This window comes from Eptesicus fuscus, chromosome 13 (genome assembly GCF_027574615.1).
Source record: "Eptesicus fuscus isolate TK198812 chromosome 13, DD_ASM_mEF_20220401, whole genome shotgun sequence".
Taxonomy (NCBI): Eukaryota; Metazoa; Chordata; class Mammalia; order Chiroptera; family Vespertilionidae; genus Eptesicus; species Eptesicus fuscus.
In genome coordinates, this window is record NC_072485.1 from 27061461 (window position 1) to 27081279 (window position 19819).

Below are 19819 nucleotides of genomic sequence, written 5' to 3' on the forward strand. Positions count from 1 at the left end.
TCACCTTAATCTATAGGCATCTGTCATTCCTAAGGGAACAGTAAGGGCCCTTAAGGATCATCGAGAACAGTGTCCTTATAAAATAAGGACCATCAGGGTTGGAGTCATAGTGACCAGAAGAGCTCATCGGACAGGACAGGGTGGCCACAGCCAGCGACGGTGGAGGGAATGGATCCCCAGCAGCATGGGAGAGGCAGGCACCAGGAGGAGAAAAAGGACCAAAACTCTTGGTGATGATTGGGGTCAGAGGAGCGGGTGGAATTTCAACCAGATTGTCCTCAGGGTAACCCCTATACCCTACCCACACCAGCTCTACCAGCAGCTCCACAGAGAAATGAAGTCCAGGTTCCTTTGCTGGGTTCTGCAGTGGGAGGAGCCAGCATCAAACAACTGGGCACCTCCAACTCCTGTCTCTGGGTGGCATGGGGCTATGGCTCCTGGCTGCAAAACCACCACAGGAAATTCTCCAGGGGTCAACCCGGGTGTGTGTGTGTCCCTTTCTTCTCAGCACTGTCACCTGCTACTGGGTGGTGCTAAGGGTTTCACTGCCCTAGCCACAGGGGGACCCAATTACTGAAAAAGGCCTCAAGTTACTGAGAGGCTGTCTGTGGATGGGGACATCTATGATGGCTGTGTTCGGTGTTTACAGATAATGTAAAAATCAACTTTCAGCTAAAAACTGATACTGATCGGCACACTTTCACTTATTTTTATTATTTTGTTTTTGCACAATAAAATTACTCTTTTTAGAAATCTAATGAGACTAAAAGTACCACAGTACTTTTTCTAGATTACATTGGCATAAACACTTGACCAAAAGATGAATTAAACACCACCAGTGACGAGAAAGTTGAGAGCTTTTAGTTTATAATGTTTATTTGTGTGTGTTTTTATAGAAGCACAGTTTGTACATTATAAATTAAGCAATATAAAAATTTTAAAGAAAAACAAAACAAATTTTCAGTAATAGAACCCTATAAATACCACTATTGTATATTAAAGTTAAAATGTGGTAAAAGCTTTTTATTTAAAACACCCATGTGTTCTTTCACCTGCTAGCATTTCAAATGTGAGGGAAGAGTCACAGCATATATTTAATGAAATGGGTAATGAATAATGATGTTTAGTTAAGAAGGTAAAAAAAATCTTAGTTACATTAGCACATAATTCAAAATACATTATATATAATTGATTAAATTAAAGGGGTTAAAGGGGGCCCTTAGATGTTGGTTTAGTTAGTAGCCTTATATTTCAGAGGGCTCAGTGTTCAAATTATATAAATATGACCTTATTTCCAATTTGAGTATTCATACAACTAACAATTTCGGCAGACTGTTCCTATCATATTGAAGAAAAAAATAGAATTTATATAATTTTTTTAAATGCAATAATTAAGACTAAATATTTGTTGAAGTGTTTAATCAATAGGATAATCACAGCTGTGGAGAGGGTGAATTGGATGATAGGTGTGGGGAAATGACACAGGGCTTCACAGATTAATAGAGGGAAAGCCAGGGTGGATATGGAGAGATGAAGATTATGATATAGCATTAAGTACTTCATACATAGACAGTATACTGTATGAATAAATGTAGCTCTAGACAGAGATATTAGGGAAGATGAGGAGAGTACTGGTCTGATCATCCTGTGAATTTCCATGTAGTAGAGAATATAAATTACACTGAAGTATGTATTACTGTGGTGAGAATTACAAAGGAATGCATAGCACAGGTAAGTAATGTTGCTTCAAACTATGGATTATTAAACTGAGAGAAGAACATGTAGAATATAGTTAGCTGAAGATAAATTAGAAAATTATTTCTAAATTGCCAGTGGCGTGCGTGTGTGCGTGCGTTTTACATTTTTGCCATTGTGTCTCTACAACCATGTCTGTTTGATGCCTTCTCTCTTGCATTGAATTTTGCCTTGTCATCTCTAGTTATACTTCCTCATGACAGTTCACAAATAAAACAAATGCATCATGGGTGATGATTTTCCTAAACTGAGTAAAGCACAAACCAATACATATGTTTTGAAGCTTATCATATTTAATAATACAGTTAATAGGTATTCATGACATAAAAGGAAATTAAAAACAAAAACATGTAACGTATTTGTCTTACTTGATAGTGACCAGGAAAATGCCTTCCATAGTTATTGGAGTTCCCCAGAATATTGAAAAATTCCTAATGTATTTAACAGAAGTGACTACAGCAAAAGATAGGCCTGAGACAGGGAGAGAAAGAGCAATAGGAGATTCTACATATAAGGGAACTTTGCGCTACGTTTACAAAGGTCACACTTCCACCTTCATAATCCAGGAACACCCCTACTCGGCCAATAGGTTTGGGCACATATTGCAGTGCAGGTGGGGAGGTGGTGAAGACATTGTGGTGCATGTCCGTTTTAGCACAGCCAAGAAGATAGAGTCCCTTCTGGGCAATCCTGTCCTTCTCTTTCCAATCATCACTACAGACTCCAAAAGCCCAATTCCAAACGTCTCCCACTTCTATCTCCCAGTAATGTCTCCCAGAGGTAAAAGTCTGAGCACCCCAGTCAAGAAAACACTCAGATTGTGAGGTGATACACAGTTCACCTTTAGGATCACATCCAACACTCAGGTTTATCAAACTTCCCTGTAGGAAGACATGACCGTGAGTTCTTCCATGCTGCAGAAGGATAATCTCTGCAAAAAGAAAATAAAAAATCATGTGGACACATTGCAGATAAAAGTCCTGAGGCAAAAGTTGCTCTTTCAAGATGTTACTTTATTATGAGGTCACAGCAACAATAGCAATGTTGGTTGTCACATTTAATAAAGGACAGAGATGACCTATACATGTGCAGAACAAACAAATCCCTAACAGACATTTGGACATTTTTTGCAATTCAAATGTTTAGGGTCAAATATAAGACTCATCTCACCCTGTCCGGTGTGACTCAGTGGTCAGAGTGTTGGCTCACCAACTTAGGGTAATGGGTTTGATTCCAGTCCAGGGCACATCCTGGGTTGCAGGTCCATCCCCTGCACCTGCATCTGCCTGCGTACATGGTGTCCCCCTCTCTCCCCTCCCTCCCTTCCACTGTCTCTAAAAATCAATGTAAAAAAAAATAGCCTTGCCCTGACCGGTTTGGCTCAGTGGATAGAGCATCGGCCTGTGGATTGAGGGGTCCCAGGTTCGATTCCGGTCAAGGGCATGTACCTTGGTTGCGGGCACATCCCCAGTAGGGGGTGTTCAGGAGGCAGCTGAACGATGTTTCTCTCTCATCTATGTTTCTAACTCTCTATCCCTCTCCCTTCCTCTCTGTAAAAATAATAATAATTAAAAAAAAATAGCCTTAGCTCAGCCCGTGTGGCTCAGTGTTTGAGTCTTGTCATACGAACTAGGAGGTCAAGGTTCCATTGCTGGTCAGGGCACATGTCTGGGTTCGGGGTTTGATCCCCCAGTAGGAGGCATGCAGGAGGCAGCTGATCAATGATTCTCTCTCAATCATTGATGTTTCTATCTCACTATTCCTCTCCATGCCTCTCTTAAATCAATAAAAAAAAATGTGTGTATGTCTCCTTGGGTGAGGATTAAGAACAAAAAGACTCATGTCTCCAAGTTCACTTTTCATAGCAAAATGGCCAATGCATAATATTCTCTGAATTGTCTTCCATTGTAAAAAATTAGAATCAAATTTCTTCTAAATAATCACATCATCATTTTGGAAGGGATGTACAGATTTGCCATGAGTCAAACATTTCTCTAGATAAATTAATGAAAATCCAATTTATGTCCATTTTAGTAGTTTCTTAAAATGGTATTTTTAAACCCTCACCAATCCCTCTGTCCTCTGTCCTGGCTCTGGGCTGTCAGCATTTTGAGATTTAACATGTACCTCTTCAGATTATGAGTAAACTGAATTTTGGTGTGTTTTTACTTTGTTGTTTATAAGTAATTCTTCTGTTAACTCTTTTTTAAAATTTATTGTTTAATGTATTACAAATAGTAGTACATATATCTCCTTTTTATTCCTCATTGACCTCCCCCCTGCCTCCCCTACCCACCCCCGTACTTGCCCTCACCCCCTTCCCCAGTATCTTATGTCTCTTGATTATGCTTATATGCATGTATACAAGTCCTTCAGTTGATCTCTTACCCCCCCTGAACCCTCCCCTACCTTCCCCCTGTAGTTTGGCAGTCTGTTCGATGCTTCTTTGCCTCTATCTATTTTTGTTCAACAGTTTATAATGTTGTTTATATTCCACAAATGAGTGAGATCATGTGGTGTTTATCTTTCACTGACTGGCTTACTTCACTTAGCATAATGCTCTACAGTTCCATCTATGCTGTTGCAAATGGTAAGAATTCATTCTTTTTTACAGCAGCGTACTGGACAAATACTTGCAAAAAAATGAAACTAGACCGCCAACTTACACCATACACAAAAATAAACTCAAAATGGAAAAGGACTTAAATGTAAGGTGGGAAACCATAAAAATTTGAGAAGAAGTCATAGGCAGTCATGGGAGAACATATTTTGCCAATGTTATCTCCGATAAGGGTTTAATCTCCAACATTTAAAGGGAACTCATACAACTTAACAAAAGGAAGATAAGCAATCCAATCAAGAATGGGCAAAGGACCTAAATAGACACTTTTCAAAAGAGGACATTCAGAAAGCCAAGAGACATATAAAGACATGCTCAAAGTCACTAATCATCCTAGAGATGCAAATTAAAACATCAATGAGGTACCATCTCACACCTCTCAGAATGGCTATCATCAACAAATCTTCTGTTAACTTACATATTAATTCAAATCTTTACATTATATGACCATTGTAAAAAAAATACAAGGAAACCAAATAAGATCCAGTATGGTATATATCATACAAAAAACTGCTGTAAACATTTGAAAATTATATATAAAGAATAAATGTACAGTTTTGCACATAAAATTAGATAATTAACCTTAAATCTGAACATTATTCCATTTATTAAACTGCTCATTTCTGACATAATACCTTTACATATAGGAAACTCACTATTTATGAGTCTGAATCATATTTCTGTTTTTCACTACTTTTCACTCTTGGTATTATAAATGTGACTATAAAGACATGATCCCTTATGAAATGATCTACTTATACAGCCAAATGATCTACTTAGTCTAAAAATAGTAACATACTTAATAATAGATGGCAGATTACCTTCATGGTCCTAAGATAATGGAAATATGGCACATGGGCCTACCCTTACCTTTGAACAAGTCGAACCTTGCAATCATCCCCGGGATGGTCACTGCAGTGAGCTCCGCTTTCACAGGCTGGGGCATGTGCACACACACTGCCTCACTCCTGCAAGAAGGAAGAGGAAGTTACTGTGTTTACAGTCAACAAACAAAACTATTTTTATATATCTAAGATACTTCGATAGAATTATTTAAATCGATTTACTTGAAAACCCAAAAGTATCACTTTGCCAAATATTTATCCTTCATATTTCCTTAACTATCAAGTCTAATGGAAAGTCCATTTGAACCAGAATTCAGTCTAACCCTTTTTCATCTTGTCTAGGAATTTGTAAAGATCCTCAGTCTCTTATGTCCTTGAGGATATTCAAGAGGGAAATTCTGGATTCCACTGAAATGCTCCCCATCTGGAAATGATGGGTTTCTCTGAAGACTAGTTGTCCTATTGCACACTCTCAACATAGAGGCTATGAAACTTTTCCCAGGAGGGCGATCTGCTTCCTGGAGGCAAGGGTTTCTAGGGGCCTCACATCATTCTCTTACTTAGAGAATTTGTTTCATCTGTTTTTCAGGACTGTCAACTGCTATGTATAGATCAAAAAATCACCAGGGCTTTCTCACTGCTGGGTATTTCCTCTACCCTCTCACCCCAGATTCCACTAGCTCTGCCTCTAAGGTATTTGACTTTCTCATCACGCAGAAAACTTAGCACCTTCTCCCTCATGTATGTAGGATTTTGAGAACTAAAAAGGAAATTGGGAATGAAGGGGTTTCCTTTATTCAGTTTTTTGTTTGTTTGTTTGCTTTTATGTGTGTGTATTGGTGGGGGGGGGAGGGGTCTTTGCCATTTGTCCATAGAAACTGCCGAATGAAATCACTCAGTATGGCCATGAAAAGAAACATGTACATGGACTTGGGGAGGGGAAAATAGATACAGGAAAAAAATTCAAACAAGATCCCAATAAGTTCTGCCTTCACTTTAGCATATCTTGCCTGATGTCTGTGAAAACTCTGAAAGAGCACCAGCTGGTATCAAGGTACAGACTCACCTGTGCAATATGTCTCCAAAATCCTGTGGAGAAAAATAGAAAGGTTTAGTGCTTTTTACCAATGACTCTTCCACTAGGTCCAGAGGGAGAATTTTTTTTTCCTTTTAGTTTTTTATCTTATTTTATTTTTTGCTCTTTCTCTTATTTTTTGCTCAGTCCCTCCAGCACCCTGGTGGGGAATTTTGAGATAGTTCCAGAAGTCATTATTTCCCTACTCTGTTTCTTCCTGGGAAACATATCTACCTCCTCTTCCCAGTTTACCATATTGTCATAAACTCATGTTCCGCTGGAGACTAATTCCTGGAGACTCTCCAAGGGCCAGTGAAGGGGGAAGAGGGTTGGGGAGTCCCTATGAGCTCCTGTAACCATGATTAAGTATCCAGCGTCTTGTCTATTTCCAATGTGGGCGCACCCAAAAATGACAGCAATGAAAGTGTAGATCCCCAAATCTCCCCATATTGCCATGCCTATAATTAGCCTCAATATCAATAAATCCCCTACCATTTTTGTGAATTTTCACAAAGCCAAAATATATCATTGACTTTTAGAGAGGGAAACTAACTCAGGATTCTTTTACCATCCCACAGAGGTTTGTTTCTTATGGATAATGTAGGAGGGATCTTTAGTTTGTGGGGTTCCATTGAGGAGCAATACCCTCCCCACAAAGTAACTGAGGTTATGAAAATAGGTTGTTGAGAAGTAATGACATAAAAGAGGAGATGGATTTCTACTGAAGGAATGCCAGTGCAGGTGAACATTCAGCACCCCACTTCTGAGTTCTTACCAGGAGCAGCTCTACATCTGGTTTATGGCACATTTCCTTCAGCTCTGTATACATCCCTCTTAAAAGCTCCCTCTTCTGTGCCATCCTGGCTTCACTGTCCTTGAGTTGTTCAAAAATCTCCTTGCCTTCCCTTTGCAGTCTCTCTAAATGAGTTTGCTCTTCCATATAGCGAGATGGAGGCAAATTATCATATTCAGCTCTGATCCCTTCCCTCTTTGAGCTCACATAAATCTGCAATGACATGGAGTTAGTCAAAACCCTTTCATTCATCTCCTACTAAATATCATTGCCTTATAAAGATCAATTATATTTAACTTTTAACCCTCAATCTTGCTTAGTCTCAGAGTCCACATTTTTCTCATTCCTTTTCCATATATTTTTAAACACCAATTATATCCAATTCATTCATATGGATAATGTAGATAATCATAAAGGAAAACAAATGTGTGATTTCTATCTTCCAGGCAATATGTGTGAGAAGGCAATACAGTTCATTCATAAAACATGCAGTTTAAATTTATATTAATTGGATTAGGGATCCTCTGTTTAGTCCGATTTCTAAAATTTGGAGCAGATTGAAAACCCATTTTACATGCTGTCACCTCAGACTGATATGCTCATCCCCTTGCATTTCATCCAGCTTAATCCTATCCTACGGAGGTTTCATTTACAATCTGACTCCCATTATCTCTTTGATTATATTTCCTTTCATTTTCTTCCTAATTCACTCTAATGCTCCCTCAGATCTTGATGGTTTTCAACTGCCCCCAATATACTCACCTGTGCTATTTTCTCCATCTAGAAGGCTCTCTCTACATACCCCTATGGTTGCCATCCTCTTCAGAGATCTTTTTCATAAGGTGAAATTTTCAGTGAGGTCTTCTCTGATGATCGATCCTATTTAGAACTCAAACCCTCATCTGCAGTCCCTACTTTCCTGCACTCCTCTTTCTCCTTACTGCTTTATTATTTTACAAAGAACTTATTACTCATCATGTATTATACCTATATACATGTTGACCATTCACCCTTTGATTTAGAGTGTAAGCTTTATCAGGGCAAGGATAGTTTCTACTTTGCTTACTGCTCCATTTTCTAGATCAATATTTGATACAGACAAGGTGCTTATGAAATATGTGTTGTGTAAATTCATATTAGATATCACACCTTCAAGATAACCATCCAGATTGAGGAAATCAGTAATTCTTAAATTCCCCTAAAGTGTTCAAAGTTCTTCTATTTAGATACCAGCATCTATATTTGGCATATTTATATGTATCTTTCATATCTTGTCACTTTTCTCCTCAGACATTATATATTACTAGAGGCCCATGAATGCATGCACCGGTGGGGTCCCTAGGCCTGGCTGGTGATAGAGGCCAATCGGGGGAGCTGGCCAGCAGGTGGGAGGAACTGTGGGAGATTGGCAACCACCCACCCATCAGGGTTGATTATGGGGTCTGCCTGGATTGGGGGAGGAACCACAGGTTGTTGACCAACTGGGGGTAGGGACCACAGGAGGTTGGCCTGCCAGCCAGAGGGAAAGACCTCGGGAGGCTGGCCAGCCACAGGAGGTTGGCTATGGGAGCACAATGACCACCAGCAGGCAGCTCCTGCGTTGAGCATCTTCCCTTTGGTGGTCAGTGGGCCTGATAGCGACTGGGCGATCGGTCATTTGGTTGTTCGGTCGTTCAGTTTCTTATTTTTTATATATATAGATTCAAATTTAATTACTTGGTATAAGTTCAGGGTTTCCCTGGATTGGATTAGATATTAGATATTCTCTCTGAAGCTTTCCATCTGTTTTCAAATACTACTTTTCCAACAGTATTCACATTAACCTTTTGCACTCGGATGTCGAGTGTGACTCGACACGGTTAGCATCGGTAGCTAAATTATTGAATGTATCAATAATCTGAAATATAAAAAAATCCAAATAAATAAGTTTGTATGAAAAGAAACTCCAGTTTTTTTATTCTACTGCCACGCTTTGTAAAATCTGGGGTATTTAAAAAATTAAATCCCGAATAGAATAAAGGAATTGAGAAAAAAGCAAGTGAGTGCAAAGGGTTAATGTTTATACTGCCTCAGATGCTTCACCTAAATTTTCAATGGCTGCCAAATGTCTCCTATGCCCAGTGTTTACCTCCTCCCACCACATATGGCACTCTGTGAAATGTTCCAGTCTGTTGTGGTTCTTGGTGTAGAAGTGATAAATATTGTTAATCCTTGGAACAAAACCAGCATGCATTTTATTAGAAATCCTGACTAAGAGCCCAATATCTATCTATGGAGGGAAAACACCCTTTTTCTGTTGATCACCCTTCCCATATTGAATCCCAAAGAACACTATAGTATCAGAGGAAATTCCTATCTTAAAGTCACTCATCCAACCACCCCAAGTTCATGCTGCAGGTTGGAGAAATGCAAATACCAACCTCCCAAGATCTGGTTGTGACAGTTTCCACATTCAGCTTTATGTGACTTTCACAGTATTTCTCCCATAAAAAGCACATTGTCTTGAGGAGTTTCTCCTGCAAAAGATCCACAAGGGTCGATTAGATCTGATGAAGAGAAGAATGTAACATTTAGCCCTCATAGAGGGAGGGCCCCCAGAGTGATATATCAGAGACGTTGAAAACAGGGGATCATAGAGTTCCCTTGTTTACATCACATATTTGTGAAATCTGGGAGGCTTCACACTAAGGAAGTCCAGGGCAGAGATACTGAAAGGAACAACTGGATGGAGTGTTCTAATCACCAAGGAAACAGACGCACAGGAATTTCATACCCACTTTACAGAAGGGCATCACTTACCCTGTGTTCCTCAACTGCCTCTTCTACTGAACAGTGTCTGTGAGCCTCATGCTCCTTGGAGGTAGAGCAGTGCAAACAGAGCAGGCTCCTCTGGTCCTCACAGAAGATCTGCTTTGCCTCCATGTGTATCCTACACCTATTGTCCTTAGAGCGCAGGAATTGCCCCAGACGGGCTTGTCTGACAATGAGAACCATTTGCTTGAGACAGACATTTGTGTGAAAGTCTCTCTGCTGCATTTCTTCCTGACTTTCAGAGCAGTGAGCAAGAACTGACCTGTTTGGCCAGCTGAGGTAGAAACAGGGCCTGCAAAAGCTGTGCCCACAGTCTGTGGTGATGGGGTCTACGAAGCAGTTCTCACAGATGGAGCAGGTGAGTTCATTCTGGAAGACTTGCAAGTTGAGATCCATGTTTCTGGGAAGAATTAGAAATAGGTCATTTCTGGGCATGGGTTGGTGAGAGGCTTCTGAACAGTTATATGAGGGTAGTGATGTCTATATTCTTTTCTCTTTGCAATACTCCCTAAAGCAAAACAAACTATTTATGCCATGACACAGATGAAAATCTGGAGCCCAGAAAGAGTCCTTGGGTTTTACCACGGACAAGGTTCTCACTAGATGACTCACATAACCTTACACATTAGTTCCTAGTCCTTATCCAAATACAAATGTGTGCAAGTATCCATTTCCAGGACGTAAGATATAGCATTTTATTACTGGTCTTAATTGTTCTAAATCAATCAGAATTGTCCCCATTCTTCTTTTCAATAACTTGTTAGTAAATACAGAAGTGTGAGATTTATCCCACAAATCTATTTAGCCAATGAATCTGAGAGGAAGATGGCCAGAATGGTTCTATGAAATGACTTCAGAGAGAAGCTCAAGAAAACCTAGCTCTCTCCTTTAAAACAAACAAATAAGGAAACAAACACAAATTGAACCAATGGAGATTCAAGAGAAAAGAAATTATGAAAGAAATTGGCCTTTTTTGAATTCTTGAGGATTAAATTAACTTCTGTTTAAACTCTGAACTGAAATATTTTTAAAATATACATATATTATTACAACAGTAAAGTGAATGTTCTATAAGTATTATTCTCTATAATGTTCTATAATCCATATTTCTGGTATAAAAATATAGGCTAAAAGTTTAAACATTTTTCTTGTTTTTTTTTTAAATTTAAACAAGTAGATTAATTTTAAACTAAAATATGTTTAATCATTTGCAGCACAAACTTTACTGTCACAGTACTAGGAGTTGACTTTTCATTTATTTTTTTTTCCTCTTGAAAGCATCTTTTACTTTGTTTTGTTTCCTTAATCCTCACCCAAGGATATTTTTCCATGGATTTTTAGAAAGAGAGGAAGGGAGGAGGTGAGACACACAGAGAGAAACATGGATGTGAGAGAGACCCATTGATGGGTTGCTTCATGCACAAGCCCAGAACTGCCAGGGATGGAGCCTGCAATTGAGGTAGATGCCCTTGACCAGAATCAAACCCAGGACCTTCAGTCCATGGGCCAATATTCTATCCACAAAGCCAAACCCGCTAAGGTGACTTTTCATTTCTGAGTGAGATAAAAAGTAAAAAGATCAGAATTGTCAATTAAGTTCAGAGTCCAGTCAGAGATCACTGGAACTTTTCCATACTTTAAGGAGATGTACTGTAAGCCTAAAGTGAAATGACAACCAACATCATATGGAAAATTATACCTTGAGATATATTTAATTGGTCAAACAATTGGGGTCTGATGTCTAAAATAAGTATTTCAGCCATAACTGGTTTGGCTCAGTGGATAGAGCATCAGCCTGCGGACTTAAGGGTCCCAGGTTCGATTCTGGTCAAGCGCATGTTCCTTGATTGTGGGCACTTCCCCAGTGGGAGGTGTGCCATAGGCAGCTGATTGATGTTTCTCTCTCATCGATGTTTCTAACTCTCTATCCCTCTCCCTTCCTCTCTGTAAAAAATCAATAAAAAATATTAAAAAAATAAATAAATAAAATAATAAAATATGTTTCTCATTTCCCTTATATCTGTATCCCTATTTTTTTAAATATATTTTATTGACTTTTTACAGAGAGGAAGGAGAGGGATAGAGAGTTAGAAACATCGATGAGAGAGAAACATCGATCAGCTGCCTCCTACACATCCTCTACTGGGGATGTGCCCGCAACCCAAGGTACATGCCCTTGACCGGAATAAAATTTTGGACCCTTCAGTCCACAGGCTGACGTTCTATCCACTGAGCCAAACCAGTTAGGGCCCTAGTCATTTTCTTAGTAACTTAAAATCAGGTATAAAAGTTAATAATTATAAAGGGACAGCATTTATAGTATTCAACAATAAGATATTTCTAATACTCTCATTACATATATGTATATGTATAAATATATATTAGTATGAAGTCCATATGTTTACTACTCAGTCATACCTATAGCAGCAAACACTGGATCTTTTAGATACGTTGCTATAAAATTATATGATACTTGGCAACTACCTTCTGAGGCATAACAATACATCAAACAACCACAATATATACAAAATAGCAGAAGATTATACCTTGATGATTCATAAAAGTACTTAGTAAGAATATGAGTTACAAATAGTATAACTTAGTAGATTAAAGATAAAATATGTTTAGCACCTAAATAGAAGGTATTTCCTTGACTTACCTTCATTCACCTCTGGGTTCTGTGAAAAACTAATTTTGTGAAACACACCTCAAGTTGAAGAGCTCACTGGCTGCAGTAGTTTGCACAAGGTAGCCAAGTTTAAGTGCAGTCTGTAACCTTAAAAAGAAATGAACTTGTATCATGTAGGTCCTTTTACTAAATCTTTGAAGATCACATCTTTTTATTATTATTATTATTCTGTTAATCCTCACCAAAGGATATTTTTTCTATTGAATTTTAGAGAGAGTAGGGAGGGGGAGAGACACAGAGAAAGATACATAGATATGAGACACATTAATTGATTGCCTCCTGCATGGACCCAGACTAGGGCCAAACTGCAACTGAGGTAAGCTCCTTGACCATAATAGAACACAAGACACTCTAGTCCAATGGCCATTGCTCCAACCACTGAGAAAATCTGCTAGATCCACACCCACCTCTTTAGATTGTAACTCTCAGGTATTTAGCAAGATGACAATAGGAGTTCATGATCTATTAACAACTCAATTTTGGCCCATTGATTAAATTAATATCCAGCTTTGTTTCTAAAAACAACTCTCTGAATAATGCATCTAAAACATAAATGCTATCATAGTAGACAGATGCTCAACAATTACCTAAGATTTATTTAATAATATTTATTGATTTTTTGTGTGAGTGGCAGGCATTTCTTAAAGGGATCCTCTAATCCACAGGTGGGGAAAGTCCTGGCTGAGGTCCATATAAGGCCCCAAAAGCATTCTGTCTGATCCCGCCAAGGCACTAGGGGTGAGTAATTTAAATGTTTGACCAAGTACAGCAGGATAATTTTTAAGTTGATAATTTTGTATGGCCCTCAAATGATGTTATAAATATGCAAATGGCCCTTGGCAGAAAAAGGTTCTCGCCACCTGACATCTAATCTATATCACAAGACATTCCTTGAGATAGACCAATAGGGAACAGTCCTTAAAAATCCCAATACCTCCCCTTTCCAACACCTAAGACAGTGATGGCGAACCTATGACACACGTGTCAGCACTGATACGCGTAGCCATTTCTGATGACACGTGGCCACTGAGGCGGCCGCATGCCAAGGATGAAACATTTACTGCTCCTGAGGATGAAACATTTGCGAAATAATGTTTTTTTTCCTCAAAGTGACACACTACCCGAGTTATGCTCAGTTTTTTGGCCAAGTTTGACACACCAAGCTCAAAAGGTTGCCCACCACTGACTAAGAGAAATCACTAATTATTCAATATTTGGGAACTATTATCAAATTTACAAAAGTTTTGTCAATCTCATGCATAAAACATAATTCTTTTGATTCGAATTCCTTCTTCCCATTGTTAATTAATATTAGCACCTTTTCTTGCTCATTTGTTCTTTTTCTTCTCTATAAATAACCTCTTTATAAAATTGCTCATTGTTCTATTGGGTAATCTATTACTCTTATTATCTATATAAGTGTAGATTCTTCATTGCATTCTAAAAACAAATTACTTCTTTTCTAACGTGACAGTTGATATTACACACATAGTAAATCCCATTCATGTTCTACAAAGTGGCACAAATACTTTACTAGCAAGTACTGAAGCATTATTCCCTGTGGAAATGCAGAGTTTGTCTCCTTCCAGCCTCTGGTCATAGCATCCTCATCCATCAGTTAGTACATAACCTCAGTTTATCTGTGTTTCTATCTAAAGACATCTTAATTATTATATATTGTATATATATTAATATTGAATTCATGGCCACCAGCACTAGAGCTCATTCTTTAAGGATGCTTATCTAACAGATATAATATCTCCATAAAGCATAGCCCAGTGCTTTGGCACTAAGGCTGGGGGCCATTTTAAACAGCGATGTCACCAACAAACAGCACCAAATTGGCAAAAACTTGGCATAATATACCCTGGAAAAGACACTTACTGTATGAGCTTCTCCTGATTAAAATTCTGTTGGAAACTTTCAACTGGCAGAACTCAAATTTCTCCTTCTCAGTGCAAGTCCAAGAATGGCTAGGAAATCACCATGAGTATTAGTTATAGGATTACAAATAAGTTTTAGTGAATAAGCAAATTTGCAACTACAGAACTTGCAAATAAAGAGGAAGGACTATCAGTATTTTTCTTGGTATGCTATATCTATGTGTTTTTATATGAAAATGAAATAAAGGAAGGAAATTTGGAGAGGGGCTATCTAATATTTTCTTTTTTTAAATGTGTTTTTTATTGATTTTCAAAAAGAGAGGAAGGCAGAGAGGGAGAGAGAGAAACATCTATTGGCTGGCTCCTGCACACCCCCTACCTGGTATTGAGCCAGAAACCCTGGCACATCTGTGAATCAAATCAGAAACCTTTTGGTACATGGAATGATGCCCAACCAACTTAACCACACTGGGCAGGGCCTAATATTTCCCAGATAAGAATTCTTTGCCAATGGACCACAAGATTTATGGTCAAGACTGTCATAGCAGTGAAGAAGTATCTATCAGTGTTGTCAATCAAGGCTCAACCACAGAAGCAGAACCAGTAATATGGATCCATGTACAGATTTATTCCAAAGAAATGGCTTACAGGACCATAGGGGCTAGTTAAGCAAGTGTGAGATCTGTGGTAGAGTAAGTCAGGAAGAGAAATCACCAGCAGGCTGGAACCCAACGGTCATGGGACAAAGCATTTGTCACTGTCAGTGAGGTATTTCTGGAGCAATACAGACCCATTTGATGTATGGAGTGTTGTTCAGGATTGTCTATGCCTTTCCTTAAAGGATTTTCACTGATGAAGTCAGGACTTGAGAATTTATTTAGCTCACAGTCAAAATAAGGGACTTTAGTTACACCTGCTATCTCCTCACAGCACCAAGTAGTTTAGCCTTTGATTGAATAACTAGGCAAGAGGTATGTGTGTGTAAAAAAAAAAAAGAAAAGGTGGCTACTCTCATTTTTGTCCTTGTAGTTCTGCCTAACCAAGTTGGCACATCAAAAAACTATCATAAGTTGATATGACCTTAAATTTAAGAAATATAAGAACAGGTCTCCTTGTTCCATTCTAGGTTTACCATGTCAGACCATCCACAGAGTAAATGCCCTGGATGTATGTATCTTTTCTAAAACAATGCATTCATAATGTTAATAAATATTTCTAATTACATTAGCAATAAATTGAAATTTTAGCCTCTAAGGTCACTCACTGTGATCTTGATTGATCACAGTGAGAGGTTTTTGGTTTTTTTGTGGGGTTTTTTTGTTTTTTTTTACTTTCATATCATTCAGTACTGTGGATTTTCTATGCATATGGAAGCAAACATTTGCTTTAGATGATTAATAAAACCCTTTAGTTAAAATCATACAAGATAACAGACTAAACAAATAACTATAGAATATTGTCAGTTGAATTAGACTAATAACATGTAGTATATGTCATTAAATGGCAACCCATATTTCAGAATATTCATTTCCTATATATTTATTTATTAAACTACTGAAAATACTACAAAATGCATCCTTAGTGCATATTCTTGATTGTGGGAAATTCTATTGGAATGATTGCTAAAGATGATATAGCTGGGTTAAGGGATATGTGGGAAGACCACTGGACTATCCTGAATTTAACTTTAAGTCAGAAAACTCTGTTTCTTAAGAAGCATTTATTTCACTTCAAAGTGAAATATTGAAACACGTAACATTTTTTTCAAATCATTGAATGCTTATCTCGCTAAACATTATAGAGTAGCATCTCTCTTGTGTACACAAGCATTCATCATGTTTCGAGTAGGTTGTAATGTGTACTACATATAGAATCAAATACTCCTAAATGTTTTTAGAATCTACAACCATGTACAAAACTACAAGATATCTGGCCACTTTTCTGAATCCTAGGAACTACTAAGGATTAATAAAATAAGAGAAGTAAAATTAGTCATCATATTAATTTCAAAACACCAAACAAATCATTAATGGAATAATTTTTACTAAGTTAGCAAACAATGTGATTTTTGTAGAAACAACCTCAATTTGCTGATAAATTAAACTCACCAACGCTTGCTCAAGAAGTGTTAATACAAAGAGGTCAGCTCAGGGGTCAAGCCTTCCAAACATGGTGGCAGTAGCTCTCAGAAGTCTCCCAGACCAGGTAAGCTCCAAGCACACTCCCTGTGTTCTGGAAAGAGTGAGTTTGGCTCCTTATATGGAGTCCCTGAAGAGCACATTCATTTTTTTCCAGGTGATGGGATTTGAGAGCTCTCCATAGAGCTGTTCTCTTGTAAATGGAAGATTAACAACACCTTTGCTAATCTCCCTAAATATACCACTACTAACATAATCTCATCAAGTCACCAATTTGCCAGCAAACCAATGCTCGAACACTGTCTTTATATCTACATTTATGGACATCAAGAACTTTTTAATTTTAATTTACAAACAGAATGGATTATTTTACTAATTCGTGACTTAAGCAAATGTCCAAAAACTTGGAAATATTTTACTGTGTTTACTTCGAAACATTTTAACTATGTACTGTTATGTAGATAGTGCTTTATTTGTTGGTATAATTTTATTATTATTATTTTAATTCTATCAATTATTATTTTATTATTATTTCAATAGATTTTTAGAGAGAGTGGTAAGCAGGGTGGAGGGGGAGAGAGACCAAGAAAGATGGGAGAGAGAGAGAGAGAGAGAGAGAGAGAGAGAGAGAGAGAGAGAGAGAGAGAGAGAGAAACATCAACCTTAGGGAGAAACAGATTGGTAGCCTCCCTTACATATGGGACCAGGGCCAGGGATAAATCCTGCAAGCCAGATGTGTGACCTTGATTGGGAATGGAACCATGGGCTGATGCTCTAAATTCTGAGCCAAACCAGCTAGGGATATTTTTATATTTTAATGTAGGAGTTTAATATAAGAACACCTTGGACACTACTCTTTTATTTTAATCCAAGAATATGTTTATTGATTTTAGAGAGAGAAGAAGGTAGAGAAAAGAGAGAGAGAGAAAAAAAAAAACTTCATTGTGAGAGAGCAACATTGATGGGTTGCCTCCCCGAGGCAGAATAGGACTTCCTATTCCTTTTGATCAGAAGTTAGTATTTTCCCTTCTGTGGCTGAGGGATGTGTGTATTTTCACGCTTAATACAGATCTTTCTGGAAGACCGGTCATTTATGGTTTAATATTTCACAATCAATAAGAACTGAAATGGCAAAGACTAGATTTTCCCAGAATTGGGTAATAGAAACAAGTATATCTGAGAAATGGGTCTGGTAGCAGGCAAAGAAGAAAAGTAAGAGAGATTCCCTAAGAATGGCACAATTCTATGCCATGATTGTGAACAAAAGGATTTTGATGAACAATGTTCAGTTGGATGATGATGCCACCAGCAGGATTAATTGCCTCTTCCTCCTGACAGGAGTGAGCAGGTGCACCTGCACATGCCTCAGCCTCTGCAGCCACAACTCCCTGCACGTCCCATTCACTGGACTGATGGACAGTTCAACCGCTTCCGAGGTGAGTGTCCTTCAATTAGAATATGTTGTGGGTGACCTTTTCCTCTTTCTTAAGCTTTATCTTGCAGAGGAGAAAAGCCTGCCAACTGGCATGTACGATCCTACTTAGTCATGGGGTCACTAAAATATAGGAAAATGATAGATGTGACTCAGGCCTTATCATATACTTATATATTTGATAAGTGACTTACATACTAAGAAAAAATATGTGTGCAAAAGCGGCTTCCTGAGTCCTAGAAATATTGCCTAAAATTTCAGTTGCTCACTGAGTCATAGAAAACTGGATATCAATTCAAGATTTTCTGATTTCTAATAACTACAGTGAATTGATTTTTAAAATATTTGCTTTAAAATTTTTAGTAATTAGATTAATAATATGTGTTTCATTGGATGTAATCAGAAATAATCATAAATGTGAAAAAAGCTAAATGCAGAAACAAAGAATTTAGGAATAATAACAATAAAGTAATTCGGTGGTGGATGAGGCCATACATAAAGCTCCATGGTAACCCTAAACCTGGAGGGTTAGCCTATCCAGTTGATGCTTCTCCTCAAGGAACCTGTTACCTGATCCTTGTTGGCCCTCAGCACTCAAAAGTGATTCTCTGTTTCTCTATCCAGACGGTCCAGATTCAGGAAGGGGTGGAGACTGAAAGAAAGAGGCTGCCCTTCCCATCTGTGCTGAGGTTCCTTTCTGAGAAGGGATCCTTTCAGAGATTAACATCCACACTGACTTCACCGAGACAGTGGTCGGCAAACTCATTAGCCAACAGAGCCAAATATCAACAGTACAAAGATTGAAATTTCTTTTGAGAGCCAAATTTTTTAAACTTAAATTTCTTCTAACGCCACTTCTTCAAAATAGACTTGCCAAGGCCGTGGTATTTTGTGGAAGAGCCACACTCAAGGGGCCAAAGAGCCGCATGTGGCTCACGAGCCGCAGTTTGCCGACCATGGGCCTAGCAGGTGCATCAGAATCACCTACAGGTCTTGTTAGAACACAGGTGGCTGAGCCTCAACCACAGAGATTCATTTTTTTCCTCTCTCTCTCTCTCTCTCCTTATTGATTAAGGTATTGCATATGTGTCCTTATCCCCCCATTGCCCCCCACCCCCCCACACTCCTGCCCTCACCCCGCTGCTGTTTGTGTCCATTGGTTAGGCTTATATGCATGCATATATGTCCTTTGGTTGATCTCTCTCCCTTACCCCCACCCTCCCCTACCTTCCCTCTGAGGTTTGAAGGTCTGATCGATGCTTCTCTGTCTCTGGATCTGTTTTTTGTTCATCAATTTATGTTAATCAATTTATATAGTTCATTATATTCCACAAATGAGTGAGATCATGTGATATTTATCTTTCTTTGATTGGCTTATTTTGCTTAGTATAATGTTCTCCAGTTCCATCCATGCTGTTGGAAATGGTAAGAATTAAAAAAGCATTTAATCTCTAGAAATGTTTCTCATTCTGCATGTTTTCCAAATAGGTTAGTGCAACTGATTTTACTCCCTGGGAATTCTCTCTCTTTCTCTCTTATTAAGGTATTACATATGTGTCCTTATTCCCCCCCAGCCCCCCAGCCTTCCACTCATGCCCTCATCCCCCTGTTGCCTGTGTCCATTGGTTATGCTTATATGCATGCATAAAAGTCCTTTGGTTGATCTCTCCCCTTTACTCCCACCTTCCCCTACCTTCCCTCTGAGTTTTGAGCATCTGATGATGTTTCTCTGTCTCTGGATCTGTTTTTGTTCATCAGTTTATGTTGTTCATTATAAT

The 19819-nt window shown here is 38.4% G+C and overlaps 1 protein-coding gene across 1 annotated transcript; it reads right to left on the reverse strand.

Annotated features, from left to right (window-relative positions):
- Nucleotides 1-10295, reverse strand: LOC129151165 (putative tripartite motif-containing protein 49B). The gene is made up of 6 exons (XM_054725124.1): nucleotides 9888-10295; nucleotides 9509-9604; nucleotides 7071-7301; nucleotides 6287-6309; nucleotides 5246-5343; nucleotides 1-29 (listed from the first exon to the last, which is right to left on the reverse strand). Exons 1-6 carry the CDS (start codon nucleotides 10293-10295, stop codon nucleotides 1-3), a joined length of 885 nt encoding a protein of 294 aa, XP_054581099.1.
- Between the last annotated feature and the right edge of the window lie 9524 nt (nucleotides 10296-19819).

Coding starts and splice junctions, on each gene's coding strand:
- LOC129151165 (XM_054725124.1), bottom strand. CDS start 10,295: ATGGATCTCAACTTGCAAGTCTTCCAGAATGAACTCACCTGCTCCATC. Junction 5,344..6,286: donor TTTGGAGACATATTGCACAG/GTGAGTCTGTAC, acceptor TCCTTCTTGCAG/GAGTGAGGCAGTGTGTGTGC. Junction 30..5,245: donor AAGGTTCGACTTGTTCAAAG/GTAAGGGTAGGC, acceptor CTGTTCCCTTAG/GAATGACAGATGCCTATAGA.